This window comes from Fundulus heteroclitus, chromosome 10, assembly GCF_011125445.2.
Source record: "Fundulus heteroclitus isolate FHET01 chromosome 10, MU-UCD_Fhet_4.1, whole genome shotgun sequence".
NCBI lineage: Eukaryota > Metazoa > Chordata > Actinopteri > Cyprinodontiformes > Fundulidae > Fundulus > Fundulus heteroclitus.
The window spans coordinates 26409487-26432020 of record NC_046370.1 but is presented as its reverse complement, the minus strand read 5'-3'; the positions used below and the strand labels follow the sequence as shown (position 1 = coordinate 26432020).

General features: G+C 40.6%; 1 protein-coding gene across 3 annotated transcripts in view; it reads right to left on the bottom strand.

Annotated features, from left to right (window-relative positions):
* tmem94 (transmembrane protein 94) overlaps positions 1–20450 on the bottom strand; it is a 53206-nt gene extending 32756 nt beyond the window's left edge. Inside the window, exons 1-10 of one of the 3 annotated variants that reach the window (XM_012876226.3) lie at positions 20327–20450; positions 14724–15016; positions 7332–7454; positions 6911–7038; positions 6017–6153; positions 5417–5622; positions 2096–2244; positions 1800–1902; positions 1626–1712; positions 382–498 (exon numbers count right to left, since the gene is read on the bottom strand). In XM_012876226.3, coding sequence (XP_012731680.2) covers positions 382–498; positions 1626–1712; positions 1800–1902; positions 2096–2244; positions 5417–5622; positions 6017–6153; positions 6911–7038; positions 7332–7454; positions 14724–14747 — 1074 coding nt within the window. In that variant the 5' untranslated portion in view covers positions 14748–15016; positions 20327–20450. The remainder of the gene's footprint in view (positions 1–381; positions 499–1625; positions 1713–1799; positions 1903–2095; positions 2245–5416; positions 5623–6016; positions 6154–6910; positions 7039–7331; positions 7455–14723; positions 15017–20326) is intronic. The other 2 variants (XM_012876227.3, XM_012876228.3) reach the window with 2 other exon arrangements.
* Positions 20451–22534: the final 2084 nt, after the last annotated feature.

Sequence of the window (22534 nt, the reverse complement as noted above, 5' to 3'; positions counted from 1 at the left end):
TGGTGAAATATCGCTCATTGCTCCTTTAAACCTTCCTCAATAGTGGAATCATTTTTATTGACATTACAGCAAAAAACCCCTCCTATAAAAGCTGAGCAGCTTTTTCCATGTTTCCTTCTGGTGTTTTGAGGATTTATCTTTGGTGATGACCTCAAAGTCTAAGGTTGGAAGGCCTCCTTGCCATCACCCTAATCTTTAGTTCCTTTCACAGATTTCTATCAGATTCCATTCAGAACTCTGGCTGGGCTGCTCCAAAACATGAATATTACTTCCAGTCAGAAGAAACATATTGGTCACGTCAATAGATTATTAGAATTTATATATTTTGCTGCTAACTGGAAAAATATTGAATAAGGCTTTGTGTGTTTGTGTGGGTCTTACCAAGCCAACTGGTGATGAGCGACTGAATTCAGAAAGGACCCTGGCCTCTCCAAAGGCATTTATCAGCACCCACATGACAGGGAAGAGCAGGGGCAGGATGGGCAGAACAGCCATAAGCTATAAAGACAATGTCAGACTTATATTTCAGTCCACTTATCCCTTCATTACTATAAACTATTCAAAATAAATTATGAACAGTCCTAGTTAGTGTTCCGGACCCAAGGTGGTTTTCTGAGGTTCCTTATTACGCCCCTGTGTTTCCGCTGCATATTTACCAGGTAAAAACAGAACACCAGGGTAGGGAGTTAGCCAAGAAAAACACCCTGGTACGGAAACAATATTTATAATACTTATTTAGTTGGAACATTTGCAGTTTGTAGTTTAGTGGCATTTAGTGGAGGGAGAGTTGGTTGAATTTCTTAAATAATATGATTTCAAATAGTCTACAGCTGATATTTTCTGTCAACTTTAACAGGAACAGATTCTGACTCATCTATGACTGTTTCCAGCTGTCTGTGGGGAAAGAGGGACTAAATCCTTACTTCAGAGAAAGATGTTTTAAATGGTTCATGTTCTGTGGCACAAATAAAAACAACTAATATCCTCTGTGACTCATTTACAGATTATAAAGACAAGATTCAGATGTTGTGAACTTTATGCTATTTTGGGACTCGTCTCCCAGGTTTTCTCTCTTAAATATCTGTGAATGTTAAAAGCAGCGATCTCTGCCTTTCTTTCCCCTTGTGTCGGTTAAAGCTCTCGAACATAGAAATCTAACATCTATTTTGTTAAACCTTTGTTAAACCTTTCCATGGACTGTAGCAACTATATATAAGTTAAAAGACAGAGTGGACTGGCCGGTTATAATTTTTCTGCTGAAAATCCCAGCTTTTATAATAATCATCTTTATTTGTCATTACAACATATATTCCAATGAAACTTGTCTTCTACGTTTAATCCATCCCTTAGGGAGCAGTGGGCTGCCACTGTGCGGCGCCTGGGGAGCATTCTAGGTGTAAGGGCTCTATCAAGTAAACCATCCTTCCATTACTGAGAAAGAACATCGTCCACTCTGCAGCAGTAGGAGGAGCTCCTACTTTATATCTGGCTCTCCTAAACAGTAAAAACTCCCAGAAAAAAAGCAGCCAGGGTAGATAAAAAATTCTAAGTCTAAAGCATGAAACATCAGGGTCACACATGAGACTTGATGATGGCTGCACATTTGGTGTTTAGCATCATCTTACCTGAAGTTGAAGGAAATTGTAGCTGATAGGAGTGAGGCTGGGAGCATTACAGAAAAAGCGAACAGTGTTCACCAGCAGGAATGCCACCTGCAGGAAGAAGAGGTCATTGTGCAGTCTTTAATTTAGCTCTTTCAGATACACTGAATAGGTAAAAGGTTTCAGCTAACAGCTCACCAGCACAACAGGACAGACGAGCTTCGTGATGATGGACTGAACAGTAAACCTCTCATTATCCAGCACTGTGATTGGCCGCGCCAGAGCCAGCTCCAAACTGTTCCTGTTGTTTTAAATAAAAAAAATTATTCTTATTAAATTTGAAAATGGAACTGGGTCTGTTTTATTGGCAGAAAGGCTGTTGCTAGTACTTATAAATACAATAGAGATGAGTTAAAAGGAACACAATCAGAGACTAGCACTCCCCCTGTTATTCATTGACCCCCAACCTAACCAGACATTATCCAGGTCCCCACCTGACCAGCTCCAGCACTGGGGTCCGAACCACTCTGAAGAGGCGATGTTGCTGGGGGCTCTGGGGTTCCCTCTTCTCATCCCGCGGCGAAGGGGGAGGAGAAAATGGAGGGAATAAATCTCCTGGTTCCAACACTATGTGCTCATCATCCTAAGGAAGAGACAGATACAGCTCAACATTACCTGGTGGGAGTGCTCATTCCAGTACTTTACTAGTTAAACATCTGGCTTATTAGGTACAATTGTTCAATTGCTTTCTATAACAAATAGTGAATCAGCCAATCACATGGCAGCAGTTCAAGGCATTTAGGCGTCTACATGTAATGAAGACAATTTAATGAGGTTCAAACTGAGCATCAGAATGCAGATAGAAAGATATTAAAAGGTGCATAGCCACGTCATTTGACTTTTTAACATTTAACGTCAGTAGCTCACTCTGGTTGGATACAAAGTTTATATGAAAGATTATCACATCCTGCTGGCGTATTAGTTGGTATTTTGGTGTTTTATGCATTGTTTTTGCTAGATTTATTAGTTAATAAAGCCTTTCTGTTTATTTTTAATAACAGAGGAAGTACAACACTGCATGCGCAGTAGGGGATAAAACAAGGAAGCGGCTAACGGCTATTAGCATCTCCCAGCGAAACAATGCAGAACGGTCCAAGACCAATTGAAAAAAATAAAAATAAAAACACAAAAAAATTATATGATTCCAAGAAGGAAAAGACTAGAAGGTCGCTGGGAATACAGTATGACTGTTGGTGTTCACTGAAGCAGACACTAAACCTGCCGATTGCTCAGATAAGATTACAGCGTTGATAGACGTGAGTAAATTTTCTGATATGAGGCTCTTAAAGTTGCTGTAGATTGGTGTATTTAACTAATACCAGTTGGTCTCTGATCACATTGAGCAGCCACTTTACTGAGAGGCATAGCAGAGTGTCAGGCATCATTTAATACTGTTTTATTAATTAAGCAAACCGGCATTATGATAGTTCTGTGATACTGCTGGTAGATGGCGCCACATCTGTTTATATCTGGTCATCGCGCCCAGTGCTGGGGCTGTTTTTATCCACAAAAAGGACCATCAGGAAGGAGGCTTGGTGTATTTAACTTTATTTTATTATGATCAAACGGTTTTTGGTCTTTTTTTAAGCAAATAACGTGGCTATACACCTTTAAGTGACTTTGTGGTTGTGAATTCAGGGCCAACTAATAAAGTGGTCGGCAATTGTATGTTTTATCCCAAACTAGCTGACAGGAGTCTGACATTTACTCAGAGAAATCTGCAGCTATCAAAACTTCACTAAAATATAAATTCTAATTTCTAAGGACATGTCTTTGTTCTGAAGCTCAGCCAGGCTCAGCCCAAGAAAGCCCTTTAGAGACCGACCACCTGTAGGGAAGAACATTGAGGTCAGATACAGTGAAAGGCGGGGGCCTGGGCTTGCCGATCCCTGGGACCAGGATCTGGCTTTTGTGGCACTGAACAAACCATTCCTAGTGGGAAACAGTCCGGAGGTGGTGTGAAAGACTGAGCGGTACCAGATAAATATTATTGGACTAATTCTTTGCACACAGCTTGGGCTGTGGAACCCAGCTCCTGGATACGTGCTGGACTTTCTCCTCCTCTGGAGATGCCCAGGGAGAGACATCTCAAGCAGAAGGGAAAACCCGCAAGTGTTTTGCTGAGAAGTAGTGATGAAGTTCTCCCCAGTGAGTGAGAGGTCACTGTCAGTTGGCCTCAACGACAATCTGAGGCTTGGCGTTAACTTCAACTTCATTGAGGCCAACAGCTCAACGACTCGTGGAGGAATTGCCTCGTGGCTGATACACACTGTGCGATCTTGGGCTGTCGCAGACAAAAGATGACAAATGTAGGAAAATCATCCTCAAAATCTGCGGTCTTATGCCGCATTGTGATTACCAGGATGGAAAGGCAATTACTCATGTTCAGCCCTCTTCATGCCCAGATACAACCAAAATTCTCATAATTTTAATAAAACTGGAGATGTATGTGTCAAGCAAATCAATACATCACTATCTTAAATAAATAATTATATTAAATTACAAGTATGAGGTTCAAGGCCTTTTGAAGTAGGTGCTTCAGAAGCGTGGACTGCCAGGGATGCCTTGAAGTACCATGTAGTTGTTGTTTAACAGAATGCAGAGTGGTGTCCACATTCTGGGAAGCGTAAAGTGGCCTTTTTGACATCAAGTCCACCAAGTTTGAAATCATGGTTTAAGACCAATAAAGGGTGGACTGCTCCCTCCAGGTCCGAGGTCAGTAAGCAGATGAGTTAGGGGAATTTGGTGATTCCTAGTGTTGTTAGGATGGAGCAGGAGATGGATAGACAGACTGAGGGCTTCCTCTGAAGTAATGCTACTCTGTTCTGCCATAGCGAAGAAAAAGCTGAACTGAATAGCAAAGCTCCTGATTTACATGCAAGTCTATTTTTGAACCCTTAGCTATGTAGATGAGATATGGATCATGACTAAAAGAACAACATCCTGAATACAAACAGCTAAAGGAAGCCTCTGTAGTGTGGCCATGCTGAGGCTTAAATATAGGGTGAGGAACTCCATAATCTGAGGGAGGCCCGAAGACAAACCACTGTTCCTTCTTCTCAAAAGGAGTCAGCTGAGGACGGCCGAGCATCTCATCAGGATGTCTCCTTGGCGTCTCTTCCTGAAGGTTTGCCAGGCTCCTTCCCCTGGGGCAGACCCAGGACGTGCTGGAGGCACTATATATCCCCTGCAGATTGTTGCTGTGTTGGGGAGGGATGTCTAGATTTCACTCCTGGGCCTGTTGCCCATGTGACCCAATTTCAGATAAAGAGAAGAGCAAAGATGGATGGATGAATATTGCTAAGTTCTTTTTTTCAGTGTTTTAATAAGTATCTGAACATATCAAGCATATTTTTATTTGTAAATGGATCTTTGTAAATTGACCTTTTTTATGTCATACTGTTCTTTCAATAAAGTAGGCATCTTAAAATTTGTGGAAAGATCTTTCCTTGAGCATTTTATCAAGGTTTTAAACGTTTTATTAAGTAATATTTAGCTGTGTTTGGTCACATTTAGGTAATTTACCTTAATTTAGAGATATGTTGAGGACCACATTATTTATATCTTATCATCCTTTTAGTTGTTTTATACGATGAAAATATGTAATATTCAGATTTTATCATGTTATACCAGGTTATAGTCATATAAAATAATTTTAAATTGAATTTCTATCTACTTGGATATACAGCATTGTGTGTTGATTTAAAAACCTAGGATTCTTTGTACAGCAAGAAACAAACAACCAACAATCTGACCTTGATGCCCCTGAGAGATGCAAACGCCTCCTGGCCAGGTCGCAGAGCAATGATGTCTCCTTCCACCAGCAAACTGACAGGCAGGTTAACCAGCTGAGAGTCCCGGTAGGTCCAGTGAAGAGACCATGATGGAGACGTGGGGGTGTACAGGTCAGGGTAAAAAGAAGAAGGCCACCGAATATCATCCACACACCCAGACAGATAATCTGAAATAAAAAAAGAGAGAGAAAGTGGTTGAAGAGACCCATAAAATGAGACTACACTAGTATCGCTACAATTTAATCATAAAAAAACACTCACACCTCAAAGCAAAGTTTAACCATTCAGCTTGTGAGAAAATCTGAACATTAAATTTTCTGTGGAGTAAAACCTTGAATAGGAGTGCTAACATATATACTGCTGCTAAATATTCGAAAATAAGCAAATAGTTATAGCTACAGCAAACTATTACTCAAATGGACTTCTTGCCTGTTGTCAGCTAATTTAATATTTACTTCTCCAATCCCAATTATGAAACATAAGTGAACAACACACTTAACAAGAGGCAGTAATTTTCTTAATTCACATACTTCCACATGTGACTTAGCAAGTCCAACTCACCACTGAGCTGTGTGATGATACGTTTGAGGCGCCGGACCATCTCTGTTTTCTTTAACCTCTCCTGACGGCCAACCAGAAGCAGATTCAACAGAAAGAGGAGGAGCAGAGCTGCAGCATTCACTATCTCTATACCAGAACTTCAGGGGGGAAAAAAAGCAAAAATCAATTCAATTTAGTTTATTTAGCATTAATTCACAACAAATGGCATCTCAAGGGACTTAAAAAAAAAAAAAAAAACACACACAAAAAAAATATTCAATTTATATGCAGAAATATAAAGTCAATTCAATCCAACCGTACAGACATCTTCCAGTCTGACTGTAGTTATTAAACAATACAGTCAAGTTCAGTTTATCATAAGTGAGAAGGCTCTCATTGTAACTCAGTTGTATAAATAAATCTTTAAAATCTTACAACTGAGAAGGCTTAGGGAAAAACTAATAGGCAATGATGATAGTTCTATGAAAGTATGGCGACCTCTAGTGGAAGACTTGCCCCGTGATCTACAGAATAATCAGAGAGGTAAATGACACGCTGGATTGGCTAAGAAATGGAGGGACTATTTAAGTGATTTGAAATAATAATAACAACAACAATAATAATAATAATAATAATAATAATAATAACAATAATAATAATAATAATAAACAAGAAAGAGTTATGACAAAATACTATTATTTGTTTGCATACGATCTCTTATGTTCACACAAGGTCCAGAGTTTTAAGACAAAAGTGGGTAGTCCTGTAGATGTTTTGAGCATAGGCAATCTGATCTAATATAGCATTGATCTGAAATGTTTAGATGAATTATTGTGGTTTTCTTTTATGTGTTATTATTCCATTTCATATTTACATCCCAGGACAAGATGGTTCACCCAAAGACAGATCCCTTACCTGCCCATCGGTTGGCTGCCATGGCAGCAGAGGAGTCCCAAAACCACAAGCAGTGTAAGGGCCCCCCCAGGCCAGTGGAGACAGGATTGCCGGTTGCCATGGTAAAGAAAGCTATTTAACCATTGCTCCTATTAAAAAAAATTACAAAACAAGAAGTAAGAAAAACAAAGCTCAGTATGTGATATAAGCTATAAAACAAGAAAACAACTTTCTACATCTGAGTGAATAGTGGAGTAGTCTTCAATATGCTAAAGCACAAACAGCCAAAAATTTATTACCAGTTTGAACTTTCTGAAAACTATTACACGCCTAAAAAAAGCAGGTAAATAAACTATCTGGTTCCAGTAGTTTTTGAAATTGTATTATATAATATTTTTTTCTTCTTTGAATTAGAAAAAGTCTTGTTCACGTGTGTGCATACCAGCCAAGAAACCCGTCTGCGTGTAGCTCTCTGATGCTGCTCCAGCAGGCTGCTGAGCTGGTCCCGGAGCTTCACCAGTGCCTGACTGGTTGAAAGGCCACGAGTCACACCATCTGCCTCCTGCTAGCACATAGAATACTATCTTGTCATAATTCAGATTACCAGTTACAAAACATACATGACAGAACTAAATAAAAGTTATTTATTATCTGCATGATTTTCAAAGCTTGTTTCCGTAACAGCACTATTTTACAATACGGAAAATTATTGCTTCATTTCAAAAGGCTCTTTACATGCTTCTGCTCAAGATGAGGCAACTTGCTACTGTTGCTTGTTGTGCAGTGTCACCAAATCTATTGTGTTTTTTTTCCCTTTTAGAGCCTTTTGAAGGTTATGGGTAAAGGTGCACAGAATGCCTGATTTCTCATGGTTTCATGGTTATGTGTGTAGTAGAATCTGATTTTAGACAAATTACTTCTAAAGTACTGACAGCCTACAATATACTTAATAACTGAACGGAAAATTGAACTTTGATTTCATATTTACCTTCAGCCAGAAACAGCACTATGTTAAAGAGCTTTCTATCTCTTTCAATGGAAAATCAAAAAATTGTGACGCACCAATCAAACGACCATTGACTGGAATGACTGATCACCAGCTGAAGCTGAAGCACTAAAAATAATGTTGCAGTAGAAGTCCAAGGATGCCTGTAGTGAAACCACCCATCCTGGCTAAACCATGAGAAGTAGTAGGGTGGGGACACTTGATGGCTTGTAGGTAGAAGCTTTTGTTCAGTGTTTCTGTCTTTGTTCCAAATGTGCTGTAGAGCATATCAGAGAAGAGGAAGGAAAAGTTGAGTATTGACTATCAAGTGTGTGATACAGCTGGCTCTCTGCTAGAATCCGCTAGTGTAAATCTCTCTGAGGGTGAGCAGTGTGGTCCCAATCACCCACTCTACTGCTCTCACTACCCGCTTTCCTGTCTTGTACTGTACAGCAGCTAAACCACACTGTGCAGCAGCAGGACGCTCTCAGTGGTGTAGTGGTAGAAGTTGGTTAGCAGCTGTTGGAAGAGACAAGCCTGGCGTAGTTTCCTGAGGAAGTAAAGTCTTTGCTCTGCCTTCCCCTCCTGGTGAGAAATGTTTGTTGACCAGGTGAGGTCAGTGGAGATGTGGACACCAAGAAACTTGAAGCTCTTCACCACCTCTTTATCAATGAAGAGGGCAAAGTATTCAGGACTCTTCAATCTCTTGAAGTCTATGATAATTTCCTTGGCCTTGAACGTCTTTAGGTTCAGGTTGTCTCCATCACACCATTGCCTTAGGTCCAAGAACACTACTCTGTAGGTTGTCTAATTTTTGTCCGAAATCAGTCCCACAACAACGTCTTCAGCAAGTTTAATTAGGGTGTTGCTGGTATGGGTGGACAGTCATGTGTTAAGAGAAAGAAGAGGAAGGGGCTGAAGACATCCCTGTGGTGTGCCTCTCATGCTGCTGAACAACTTTATAATACCTGGTGTTCATCTAATCTGCTAAATATTTTATTCAGCATAATCTTGTGCAGATTAAATGTTGACGATTGTGCGCAACTGTACATGTATTTAAAGGAGTGAGGACAAACAGCAAGATGTTATCTGATTTAGTGAAACGCCAGACATATTTTAAAAGCTAAAAGCTTGGAACTCAGCCTTCAAGTCTGGTGACAAGGAGGCACTGAGGACAGTGAGAGCCAACCTGAACCGTGCCATCAGGCTAGAGAAGCAGAACCACAGTCAGAAAATCCAGGAGCTTTTCCATGACGCAAGCAACACCAGGAGCATGTGGAAAGGCATACGGGCAATAACAGAATACAACACGCCCTCCCCCCCAGGTGGGTGAAGTTGATGCTGACTTTCTTAACGGACTAAACAACTTCTTTGGGAGGTTTGAGGCACTAAATAGCACTCCATCAGTGAAAGCTGTCCCCCCATCAGGAAGAGGAGGTGCTCTGCATTGACACAGCCGACGTGTGGAAGACTCTAAGGAGAGTCAACCTGCGGAAGGCCCCAGGCCCCGACAACATACCTGGACAGGTGCTCAAGGAGTGTGCAGATCAGCTGGCTGGTGTTCTCACAGACATTTTTAACACCTCGCTGGAGCAAGCCACGTTACCAGCATGCTTCAAGTTTGCCTCCATCATTCCGGTGCCAAAGAAACCTCAAGTCACCTGTTTCAATGACTACCTGCCTTTTGCACTGACTCCCATCATGATGAAGTGCTTTGAAAGGCTGGTAAAGGAACACATCGTCTCCAGTCTCCCCTCAACACTAGACCCGTTCCAGTTTGCCTACCGACGGAACCGCTCCACTGAGGACGCCATCTCCTCTGCTCTTCATCTGAGCCTGACACACCTGGAGGAGAAGAACACGCACGTGCGGATGCAGTTCCTGGACTTCAGTTCAGTGTTTAACACCATCATCCCACAGCACCTGGTAAGAAAACTGGAACATCTGGGCTTCAGCACACCCCTTCGCAACTGGCTGCTAGACTTCCTCACCAACAGACCTCAGTCAGTCCGGGTCGGACAGAACACCTTTGATGTCATCACCCTCAGCACGGGCTCCCCTCAGGGCTGCGTCCTGAGCCCCCTGCTGCTCACCCTGATGACTCATGACTTTGCACATACAAATGGTTTTTAAAAAATACTCACCTGTACACTGTGATTGCACACCGTCTCTTTTTCCTGCATTGTTTAGATTGCAATTGTTTTACTGTTAAATCACTGCTGCACTTTATCCTGTAATTTTATCCTGTAATTAACTTTATCCTGTAATCTACTGCAATTTACTGTAATTTTCAAGCTGTATGCAAACGAAATTTCGTTCTGTAGGCACCCTGTGCCTACAAAATGACAAATAAAGTTGTCTAAGTCTAAGTCATTTTATGCATATTGCTCAGGCAAATGCTGCTGAATTATGTGTCATGTCTCTTTGGTTCCACAGTTACAAGTACATTTTCTGGAAGCCTGCTAATGATCTTGTCAGGGTAATTTGATGACTGGATGCTAAAGTCGTCTTTAAAAAAAAAAGAGAAGTGGTTATCGGTTTACTGATAATAAATGCACTAGATAATTTTTATGCAAGGGTGCCACTGACAGCTAACTTACAGTGAATGTGTTCAAGAGGAAGTGAAAAGTTCTAACTCTAAATATAGTAAATGGGAACTTAATGTATTATTTGAACTAAAATATTTAGACTTCCTTTATGCCACTACTTGTATAACTTTACTAATATACAGTAAGTTTCTAAAAGTCTCTGTTGAGTTAAAAACAACAACAATAATATTTAATTTAATTTTTAATATATTTCCCCAATAAAATATGTAAAAGATTATTAAGGCAGTATAAGGATAAAAGTAGAGCTTCACAATACATATATCAACTTAGCATTGTGATCATAATATCATGGTCATTAATATCCTCAGTGAAAAGCAGAGCTGTGACGCAATATTGGCTTTGTCATCATATATACACAGTGCCATATATTTATTTATATTTGGTCAGTTGGATGCGGTCAAATTCTCTTTAATACATACTGTAAATATGTTTTTAGCAGCCAAGGTGCTAAAGCTCACAGAAAATGGTTGGGATAATGTAATGATAAAGAGAAAGACAAGACTAGGAAGTGAGAGTTAATTTTATCAATATTGTCATCACAATCCTGAGATATAGTGCCACAATTATAGGCTTTCCGGTTAGGATAACACAATGAAATTAAATACACAAGAGAGAAGCAATAGCGATAAAAAGGGGTTTACAAAGCAGTAAGTTCTAGGACTGAACGATAATTCAATAACAATAGATATCTATTGATAGACGTATATTGATGATAGAAAAAAAAGGTTCAATAAAAAGTGTAATAGAATAACAGTTTTCCTTCCTTTTGCATTCTAGTCCAGAGAGGACACGTTCTTTGTTTCTTTTAAAAACTTGCAGTTTTTAAAGGGTTGAGTTTGAATTCAGTGTTTGTGTGTTCTGTATCTACAAATAGGTTATTAAGCAACAGCCTAAAATGGTCAGGGCGGCACTTAAAATCTATGTTTTGAATTTGTTGATAATTATCAATATTGGTCAATATGATTTACATTTTACAGATATGCTTTTTTTTCCTATATCTAGATATTTTTCTATTTTTTTTCAGCCCTACTAGGTTCATTTCCAAATATAAAATACAAATGTTCAGGATGGATAGACAGATAATGCATACAATGGACTGGGAAATAAAATCTGGAACTACAAATATTTTTCCATACACTTGTCTCACACTTGACTAGACCTGGAAGATTTCAGACATTTCCAGGCTACATAGATACCCTGGCCTTTAGCCTAATCAGCCATGTCAAAGTTTCCTGTTTTTCAGCCCATTGAGACACACACACACACACCACACACACACACTTTACCAAATATGACAATTTCCTTGAAACTTAGCTCAACTTTAAGGACCTAAATCCCACGCAGTCGAGATATAAATAACTTTCCCAGAGAAACTAGGAAAACATAAAAATCCTCTACATGAATACATGATGCAGAGAGTAACAGTATTAGTAGAAGCAAAAATAGAACCTGACCATTGATCCCTGCTATAAATTTTTCTTAAAACAGTTACAAAATAAAACAAATATAGAATGAATTTGCCTTTACAGAAAAATGTATAGTGAAGCAGAGAAAAGGCCTGGACCTTCTTGGTTTGGACCTTTTGTACAAATATAAATACACTAGCAAACCCTGGTCCGGACCAAACAAGTGTACCAAGACCCACTTTTTAAGGTGGCCCACCCATTTCTGTCCAATGGGAGTAACAATTATCACACACATGGCTTTATTTACAAGTTATAGTTAACTTGCAAAAAGTACAATGTGAACCACACCAGCCCTAGCTCACAACTATGAGGTAGGGCTGGATAATATGGCCAAAACTTTTATCACAATATATTTCTTAATTTTGGTCGATAGGATATAATTATGATATCGATATAAACAAAATAAAAGCCTCAGAAAGATTGCCAGAAATGGCACAACAGATCCGTGTACTAACCAATGACAATTATTTTTGCCATGTTTATAAAACTCCTCCAATATAACATCCATCCATCCATCCATTTTCCAAACCGCTTAATCCCTCATGGGGTCACGGGGGTTGCTGGTGCTTATCTCCAGCGTTTACTGGGCGGGAGGTGGGGTACACCCTGGACAGGTCGCCAGTCTGTCGCAGTCCAATATAACATTTTAGAAATATTTGCTTTAATAAATAAAACCCAGGTTTGGACCCTAATTCTCACCTGGCCTACTAAAAAGGCAATTTTAAAAACATGTTCTTGTAATGTCCTGCTAAAACTGACCGACAGTGCAAATTCATTACGACAGACACTCCCAGAATGTAATATGCATCTCTTCAGATAGTAAGTAAAAGTCAAAGTTCAGGCAATAACATACAAAGCAAACAGTCCAACGCCTTTTACATGTTGCTATATAAATATTTTATGGACCAATAGAGGAGAGATCAAAAGTTAGCACACAACTTCAGCTGCTTCAGCTAGGAACCACTGATCAGGCCCGAAATCTGGGTGTAGTGATGGACTCAGACCTGAACCTCCAAAAGCATCTAAAGACAATTACAAGGTCAGCTTTCTATCACCTGAAGAACATTTCCAGGATTAAAGGACTAATGTCTCAGCAGGATCTGGAAAAACTAATCCATGCGTTTATTTTTAATCAAATAGATTACTGCAACGGTGTTTTTACAGGTCTGCCTAAAAAGTGGATCAGACAGCTGCAGCTGATCCAGAACGCTGCTGCCCGCGTCCTCACTAAGACTAAGAGAGTAGAGAACATCACCCTAGTTCTAAAGTCCTTACACTGGCTCCCTGTATCTCTATTAAAAATATTTAAAATACTATTTAAAATACTTCTGCTAGTCTAATGGCTTAGCACCTAAATACATCACAGACTTGTTATCAGTGTATCAACCCTCCAGACCACTCAGGTCTTCTGGCTCCAGCCTTCTCTGCATATGTAGAACCAGAACTAAACAATGAGAAGCAGCATTTAGTTCCTATGCTCCACTTATCTGGAACAAACTTCCAGAAAACTATAAAAGTGCGGAAAGCCTGAGTTCCTTTAAATCAAGATTAAAAACACATTTGTTGACGATTGCCTTCGACTGTTCTAGTTAAACTGTTTTACTCAAACATCAGTAGTTCAATTTTATAGTTTTTTTAATGTTTTTAATGTTTGCTTTTAGTTTCTATTTTTCCATGTTCTATTTTCGTTCTACATTTTATTCCTACTTTTATTCGTAATTTGCCTTACCTTGCCTAAATAAACTTGCTTGCCTTTTAATTATTCTTGAAATAAGTGATTGGGTAAGGTGTATTGTGTCACTTCCCATTTTTGCAGTTGCACTTGCTGTGTCGGTGTGGTGTTTCTGACTCTCAATTTGATGTAAATAAATTTTAAAGGGACATCTCTGAGTTATTCTTACACACAAGCACACGTAAGTGCTTTCAGTTTTTTCCTCATTCGGGCTGTGATTTCTTCTTTACATATTTTTAGGTCAGTTCTCAGTTCAGAGTGCAGAGCCTAAATCTGATAGCTAAAGCTAACAAGGCTAGTTTTGTGTGTTGGTTTGTCACTAGCCTCTGTTGCTAACATGTTCTTTGCTCATATCTTTACTTGTAGTAACCTGTTGTATTTTATTCTTCATCTTTGTTGTTCATCCGCTCATTCTCAGACTCCTATATCGACTATGTATTTTATGAAGTTTTTGCTGAGTTATTTAAGTTGGGTCGAGGGAGCTCTTGATTCAAGAGTGCATTCAGTTTCTTATCCCCCTGGAAGGCCAGCTTATATGGATTCCGAAGCAAATGAGTATCTTTGAATAATTATTTTTTTTAGGTATCGATTACATTAAGGCATCGATTACTTAGGAATAAGTCAATGACTCAATGCCACTGACTGTCCACTGCAGCTCCACGCTCATCCAGGAGGAGTGAATGCTGCAAGACCATGACCCAATGCAATCTGCTGGGTGTCATTACCGTACATAGAAAACTTTTTAACCAATCTATCTGTATGATCTGATAGAATTGACGTTATGAAATACCTTGAGGTGACAAGTGTTGAATTGGCACTTGATGAATAAACTGAATTGAATGGACTGAAATCACACAACTTAACAAGCATCCAGACAATATTTTGAAAAAGTATATAATTCAAATAATGTTAACAGCATGGCAAGAAGATACTGTCACTATCCCCCCGTCCCCCCTGGAACTGGTAATGAACCTGTTACTAATTCTATCCCCGCACATCTTTGGAACCTGAACCATCACAGTGAACAACCTGTGGAACTCACCTGCTTCTTTTCCTGCGTCGCCATGCCAGCCCCGACCACTCCACATGCTCTGCTTCTCAAGCCGTCATCGACACCTGCCAAGAGACTTTCAGTGCCACAACAGAACGTCCAGATGTGGATCCTCCACACTGGAGGCTTTTCTTTTGGATCCCTTTCAGGTCACTGCTGTTGGAAGCAACACATCAAGCAGCATACGCAGGGAGGGAAAAAAAGCAGGCAAAGGCAGGTGGTGCGATTTCCCACTTGGCAACCCCTCCTTCAGTACTCCTCCAGTGCAACAGGAAGCACAACACCTGCAGGGACCAACAGAGAGAAAATTACTACTGGGAAATGGGCTCTGTTGTTTGACACCTATTTGATCCTCTTAACTTACACCTACTGATCTGTGGACAGTCACAAGAATCAATGACACCAAACAGGAATAATCATCTATTGTGGGAATAATAGGACAAATTATAACAGCTTCTGTGTCTCTCTAACGTGTGGATATTTAAATTATAACAGCTTCTGTGTCTCTCTAACGTGTGGATATTTAAATTATAACAGCTTCTGTGTCTCTCTAACGTGTGGATATTTAAATTATAACAATACTGACACATTATAAGTAATATAAACAAACACCAAAAACAAAAGCAAAGACCTCAAATTAGAACAACGGCACAATTATTATTCCCACGCAGGGAAAAAGCTGCGAAGGTCTATTGGAAATGTTTATTATTTATAATATTCTCCTCTCAAATTAATTGGCTTTTTTTTTTACAGATGCAACACAGGAGCGAGGTGAAGCAAAGCGAGGTAACAGACGCATTTCCAGCGATGCAAAAGGCGCGATTTTGGTGATAAAAGTAAAGCCAGAGCAACACAACACCTGTGATGGATGCCAAGCGACAGTCGCAGGTAGTTGAAAAATCTGAACCTTTGTGAACGTCCGCGGAGAGTCAGAGCGGAGTCCACCAAGCTCACAGTAGGTCTGAGTATACCTGAGTATGTGGGAGTCTTTAGACAGCCTGGAGTGCGCACTAGCAACAATAAACCTAGTAAGTTAATTATATATAAAAGTTATGTTCATTTTGGTCTTATGTTAGAAACAGAGCAGTGTAGTCCATCTACTCTGTCCTCCAGACAGAGACGGATAGAGAGCGGTGGACGTGGAGGGGTGGAGTGATGTTACACACTTGGGAAGAATATTTAGCGCGCCTTATAATCCAGTGTGCCATATGGTCCGAAAATAGGGTACCTCAGACAAAGAGAGAGCAGGTACTGTTTTCTCCGCCTACCCCAGAGATGAAAAACCTCAACATGAAGAAAACGCCACAAACTTTGTACATGTGTTCCTTCCAACTTTGGTGATAAAAAGCCCACATCCTACTTTATGGCAGCTAAATTATCTCCCAACGCCCAAACACAGTGGTCAGACCCATGGATGGCGGATCACAGCTTTTCAAAAGGGACCACCTTCCCGCATGTAATCAATACGCCACTACCAGGAGTCTCAGCTTAATGCTGACTGCATATTAAAGTGTGACGCAGACTTTCTACTGTTTACAGGGATTGACCTACCAACAACCACTTGCTCCAGCTACACTATCAACCCCAGTTGTGGACCAAATTCTAATCCCTTTGAAACTTAGACAAAATTTTGTTATGGCAGCATGCCAGATATAAAAATATCACAAGGTCAAGTCAGCAAGATAGTGAGAATGTGGATAGATATTATGTCTGAACACATGAAGGATCTTATTGCATGGTTGCCTCGTGAAACAATCAAAGCAGCCTTACCAAAGACTTTTAGAGAGCACTCATACAGTCACTGTTCTGCAAATAACGCAATAAAGTATTTAGTGGCTGTTTCTCAATTCACGAGAACGTGAGTACAGACTCGCGTTCTCGTCAACTGCGTTCTTGGCAAGAACACAGGAAGTACGGACTTGGGGAGAACGGGAGCACGCAGAACGTGTCTCTGTGTTTTGGAACAGAAGCGTACTCGTGACATCACCACACGTACAGCTCGTCTGTCCTCACTTTCTTTTCAAAATTTAGTGGCAGTACCGCCAGTAAAGGTGGGGTGTTCACTGAGGAACTTCTGCGGGTTAGTTGTGCTCCGTTCTTTGCTGTGCTCGCAGTCAGTCGCAGCTTCCTAGCATCATGCCACAGCTTTGATGCACTCTGCATTTGGGTCTCTTAAGCTACGTTCACATTGCAGGTCTTGATGCTCAATTCCAATTTTTTGCAGAAATCTGATTTTTTTTGTTGTTGTTGAGGTGGCCGTTCATACTACTATTAAAAGCGACCGCCATCATACCTCTGTCTGAACTGTTCAAGACCGCAGTGATCCGCAGGAGGAGGCGTCACAAAGCAGCGCACTGTTTACGGAAGTAATGGTGAATGCAATTGATTCTAGAAGTGTTCAATAAAGTTTTGCTTACAAAACCCTTGGAAAAAAACAAACCCAAGAGACTACACGGCATCTCTCCTTGCTATTATTAAAACGCTGTTGAGCAATGGGAGCCGACAATATTTAGACCACATCATGGCAAGACTACATAAGGTAAGAAGAAAGCAGCACAGCTTATAACAACGGCCTTCTGTGGAGCGCTAACTGCTACTGCTGTGTGTGGATGTGTAGTGAGAGACAGGAGAGTGATGTGAAAGACGCATAACATGAGACATGACCGTTCAGTCTGCAGATGCTTTGAAATATATCTGACACGTATTTGAGTTAGCACCACATATGGAAGTGACACAGATAAGATTTTTTGGGGGGTGAAACGACTGGAACTGGGCCGTTCACACTGCCAGGAAAAAGACGGATATGGGTCGCAAACCCTAACTTCTTCTTTAACTAGAAACCCCATTTCGAAAACAAGGTTCCTGTTTCATGTATAAGTATTAGTATAAGTATAAGTATTTCATGTGCCAACAGTGTTACATATGACTGACACCAGGGTGCTTTTAGGACCACCCAGTGTTTGCACATTAGTTGAAGTGAAAAGCCTACTGAAACTACAACCACCCCATCCACTAACATAAGCAGCTTTGTGCTGCACAAAAACCCAGCTGGCCTGAGTCAGCAGCCTGTTTTGGCAAACAGCTGATGATGCCCGGTCCCAGAGGAGGAGAGAGACAGACTGGAGCGTAAGAGGTGGCAGCGATAGCGCCGGGAAACTGAAACACAGAACGATCTGGAAATCAAATAGACACTACCCTACATGAAAAAGATCATCCTAAAGAAATGTATTATTTCCTACTGAAGACTTTAAACATGGCTGACTGCCTGAGAATCACGAAGATTCCTCTCCCCCCAGCCTTCCTGCCAATCTAAATAATACACTAATAATTGATTTGTAATTGTCTACATATGTTTTGATTGAACTCACTGTGTATTTCTATTTACAATTTTGTGTGTTTGTGTGTGTGTGTGTGTGTGTGTGTGTGTGTGTGTGTGTGTGTGTGTGTGTGGGTGTGTGTGTGTGTGTGTGTGTGGAGGGGGGGGGGGGTTCTTTGTTTTTTTTGAAGTATCATGAAACATGTGTGCTGTGATTTGGTGCTCTACAAACAAACTGAATTTAACTGACGTAATAACAATGATCGGAGCCAAAGCTGTTGGATTTGGACGGATCACTTCACAGACCGTCAGCACAGTTCTGGTGTATTTGGCTTTAACACAGTAGTGAGAAAATATGCTGGCCTGCTTCACAATTTCTTAAGAGAGCAAACCCAACACTGTTTCTGCTCATCACTTTCTCTTTCATAAGTGAAATACTGCATCTCTCAAACACAGAGTCGCTTTCCCCCAACCGGCTTGGACAACTTAAAAAGCTCCAGCTTTCTTTGCTTCAATAACCAGACCAGAATGCATGAAATGTTAGTAGTACTAATATTTTCTAGGCAGAAGCACTTCTGGAAGGCCTTACAACTGCAGGGCAAGGACAGTTTACTGTGACCCAGTAAAAGTATCTCTCTTGAAAAAAAAAAGCCCAAAGATAAACGGTCTCTCTGCACTGAAATCCTCAGCAGAATTCCCAATAGAGTAGAGGAAGGATCAACGCTATATTTTAAGAACATTTCATGTAATGACATGGTTCTGCGGAGAATAAAAAAAAAAAAAACAATCACAGCAGAACTTTTCTTATGAAACCACTGTAGAACTGGCTAAATTACCAACCATGAAGTCAATCAGTAAATACTTCTCAACATAAGTTAATGTGTACTGCACTGTTAGACATGTTAAAAAGTTAGGCTGAATCTGATAAAGCATAACTTTTCACTCATCTTGTGTGAGAGCCTGAGGCTGATTTCACACACACACACACACACACACACACACACACACACACACACACACACACACACACAATCAAAACAAATATCTGAATAATTTGGAGTAAATGACACATTCAAACACGATTTAATCTAATTTACTACACAGTGAGGTGGATTAATTGCTGAGGGGAAAAGGACAGTTGCGTATCTTTGAAGTATCTACTGATAAACTGCACATTTATGCTTTGGCTTGTGAATGCCACAGCTTCTAGCTTTAGAGATTTAAACTCTACTTCTGATGGCAGCGAGAGCATCTTTCAGACAGGGTGGAACATAGAATGGAAATATCTTTACAAAGATGTCATTAAGTTTGACCTGATAGAAGGTTCCTACACATTTGCCAGGTGCCAAATGAAGACATTTTCTCCGGTTTGGTTATATCCTACCACATCTTGGCAACACAAAGCAGAACTAACTTTTTGCTAGTGATCATGACTGCCTGCAGCGGCTGGTTTCTCTTTGCAGCATGACGTTTAGCTGCACAGCACACACTGAACTGAGCTTATGGTGGAAGAGTTAAAGCAAATCGAGAAGTAGCAGAACATGTTCTGGGGTATAGCACCTTTCCTTTTCACTGCTTTCTTGGCCAAGTCTATATTTAAAAAGACATTCCTGATCCAAATGAGAATTTCTGGTTAAATAAGGTTCTAATAATAACCCCAGACTGGGATAATTTTTTCAGTGGGTATGAATAATTTCACACAGTTACTGTCATGTTGTACACATTCTCTTCACTCTGAAACATCATGGTAGCACACATCCTTTCCAGTCAGAAGAATCATAACATCAGGCTGCTGGCTGGGGGTGTGAATACTTTTGAGTATAACTATAGCTGAGCCTGCATGTACATTTTTGACCTGGTGTAGGTTTGATAATAATTCAAACTTATACAAGAAGCTCTTCTTTTTTATTGTGTCTGCTGTCTAATTGTTTCACGCTGAGAAATGAACTGTTTGTACAATAAATATAATTTTGCCATCAAACTCCCCAGCAAATCCTTTACTACGTTGGGCAAAATAAACAACATATCGCGATAACTGTCGACTGAAGACGACCTAAAGCCTCTGGAACAACAGCTAGCTCGAAACCAGAACCGAACCTTAGCTTTCTGGACATGTTCTCTACAAACTGGATAAGAACACGACCCAGCGGGTTCTTTCCCTTCATGTCAACAGATGCTGCAGACAGGCGTCGACCCATCTGAGACTACAAACCTACGTCATTTATCTCATCGTTTAAAGAATATTATCCACGTACAACATGTTCCCGTGCGGACTCACCTTATGTTCCCTTTAAGAAGCTATCAGTAGCCTTTCAAAGTTATTTTGTTCTGTCAAATACTAATGGACTTTTCTCCTTCACTGTTACAGGAGCAGCCATCTTTGGATAGCGTCCTTAGTGGAGGAAATGGACCGTGATTGGTTGTGTGTCAGGTGTTCTGTTTTCTGATTGGCTAATTTCTCCACGAAGAAGTCTTTTCTTACCGGAAAAACACATTAGCTGCATGCTTTTAACCCTTGCTTCCCCGCTGCAGAGGTCCGGGGGACACCGGTCCAGTTGGATGTGCTCGGGGCTGGACAGAGCGACAGGTTCAGATTTCACCCGATCCTCCAGACCATAGACATGTCTGTGCTCCAGACAGTTCCATGGCTCCAACAACTACACATCTGTTTCGAAAATCCAGAAAAGAAGTAGTTACCTGATTTTTTTTTTTTTTTAAATCCAAAATGAAAAAAATCGTTTAGTTTCCATCAAAAACAAAATATCGGACTGGGAGAAATTAAATAAAAAAAACTGCCGTATAGGCTATTTCTAGAACAGGCACCGCATTTAGTCGTTATACATTGTGACTCCAGGGGGCGCTGTTTCTTCGCACACCTTGACACGAATGCACCATGGTGTGTTAAATGTACTATACAGTGAAGTGTCCGTCAGTTTGCTGCGCAGAAACAAAGCAGTCATGCAATCATGGTGTGAAAGGCAAACACCATATTTTTCTCATCAAACCAATTTCTGTGATTCCAGCTTATTTCCCTTACATTTCCCTTTTCTACCTGTACTTTCACTGATTACAATAACACTGCTCTTATACGTTATTGGGGCTTACTTTCAAGGGAACATGTGTTTTTAAGTCATTCCTTTAACATTTAAATCATTCACACTCTTAAAGCTAATGTGTCAAAGACAACACATGATGTGTTACATTTTAACACAGCACATACGTTTTTTTTATGATACAACAGATGTGTTTGCCCTTTTAACACAACTGTTTTGTCTCACAAGGCAACACAAGGGGGTGTTAAAATGTGTTGTTTTTACACATATCTACTCTATGTTATCATTATGTGTTACCATGATTGCATTTTTGATGAGACAAACAGAATTAATTAAACATAACATGCAGGCACAACTAGACAATCTTTCTATTTTTTTTTTTTCAAAATCAGTTGATTGCACTGACCAACAATACTCCCCTGAGAGGCTTAAAGTGTGCAACAGTCCTTTGCAGCTAATAGATGTTTTCAAGTCCAAAAGTCAGACAGCACTCCACAGTGGTGTGCATTAAATTTCAGTCTTTAAGTTACAGACATGTGCCCTTTTCTTAACTAGTGTAGCATAAACCGTGCCTAGCTCGATCCCCTGTACTGACCTCACCACCCATGCTAAATCTTTCCTCTCCTGTGCCGTGCAGTCCTCATACCACACTGTCATGCTGGGACAGAAAATGCTTTTTAGCTCTATAGAAGTTTGTTAGTAACTTTGTAGAAAGTCTGTCCTTTTCAGTTTCCTGAGGAAGAAGAGACACTATTGGGCCTTCTCTACCAGGTGGGAGGTGTTCAGTGTCCAGGAGAGGTCAGAGAAGATGTGGATGCCCAAGACCTTCATGCTGTCCACACTCTCCACCACCTCCCCCTGTATGCAGAGAGGAGCTGTTCAGTCTTCCTGGGCCTCCTGTAGTCTACTATGACCTCCTTGGTCTTGTTGGTGTTTAGGAGGTAGGTGAACTGCAGGCTGTCCAGGTCAGCAGGGATGGAGTCATTAATATATTTCAGGAGGAGCCTCTCAAAGCACTTCATGAAGACAGGGGTTAGAGCAACAGGACGGTAGTCATGGAGTGATTTTTTATTTCTTGAGCACAGGCACAATGATGGAGGATGTCAGGCAGGCAGGGACCATGGAAAGCTGCAGGGGGAGGTTAAAGATATCCAGAGAAACCCTTGGAAGTTGGTCAGCACATGATTTTAGCGTCTGACCTGACTCCATGCCTGGGCATGCGGCATTGTTGACGATGATCTTCCTTAAGGTGGAGGTGACTTGGAGCAGCTACAGGACAAGCTGCTCGACCTCTGGCTGAAGAAGATGTTCAGAACTTCTGCTGCTTGGAGAGTCGACTCATGCGAAGAAGCCGTTTAAGGTGTCGGGGAGAGCTGGGTCGTTGCTGAGCTGCTGGTTGCTGTGGTTTGCTGTTGCTGAAGTGGTCCCCTATC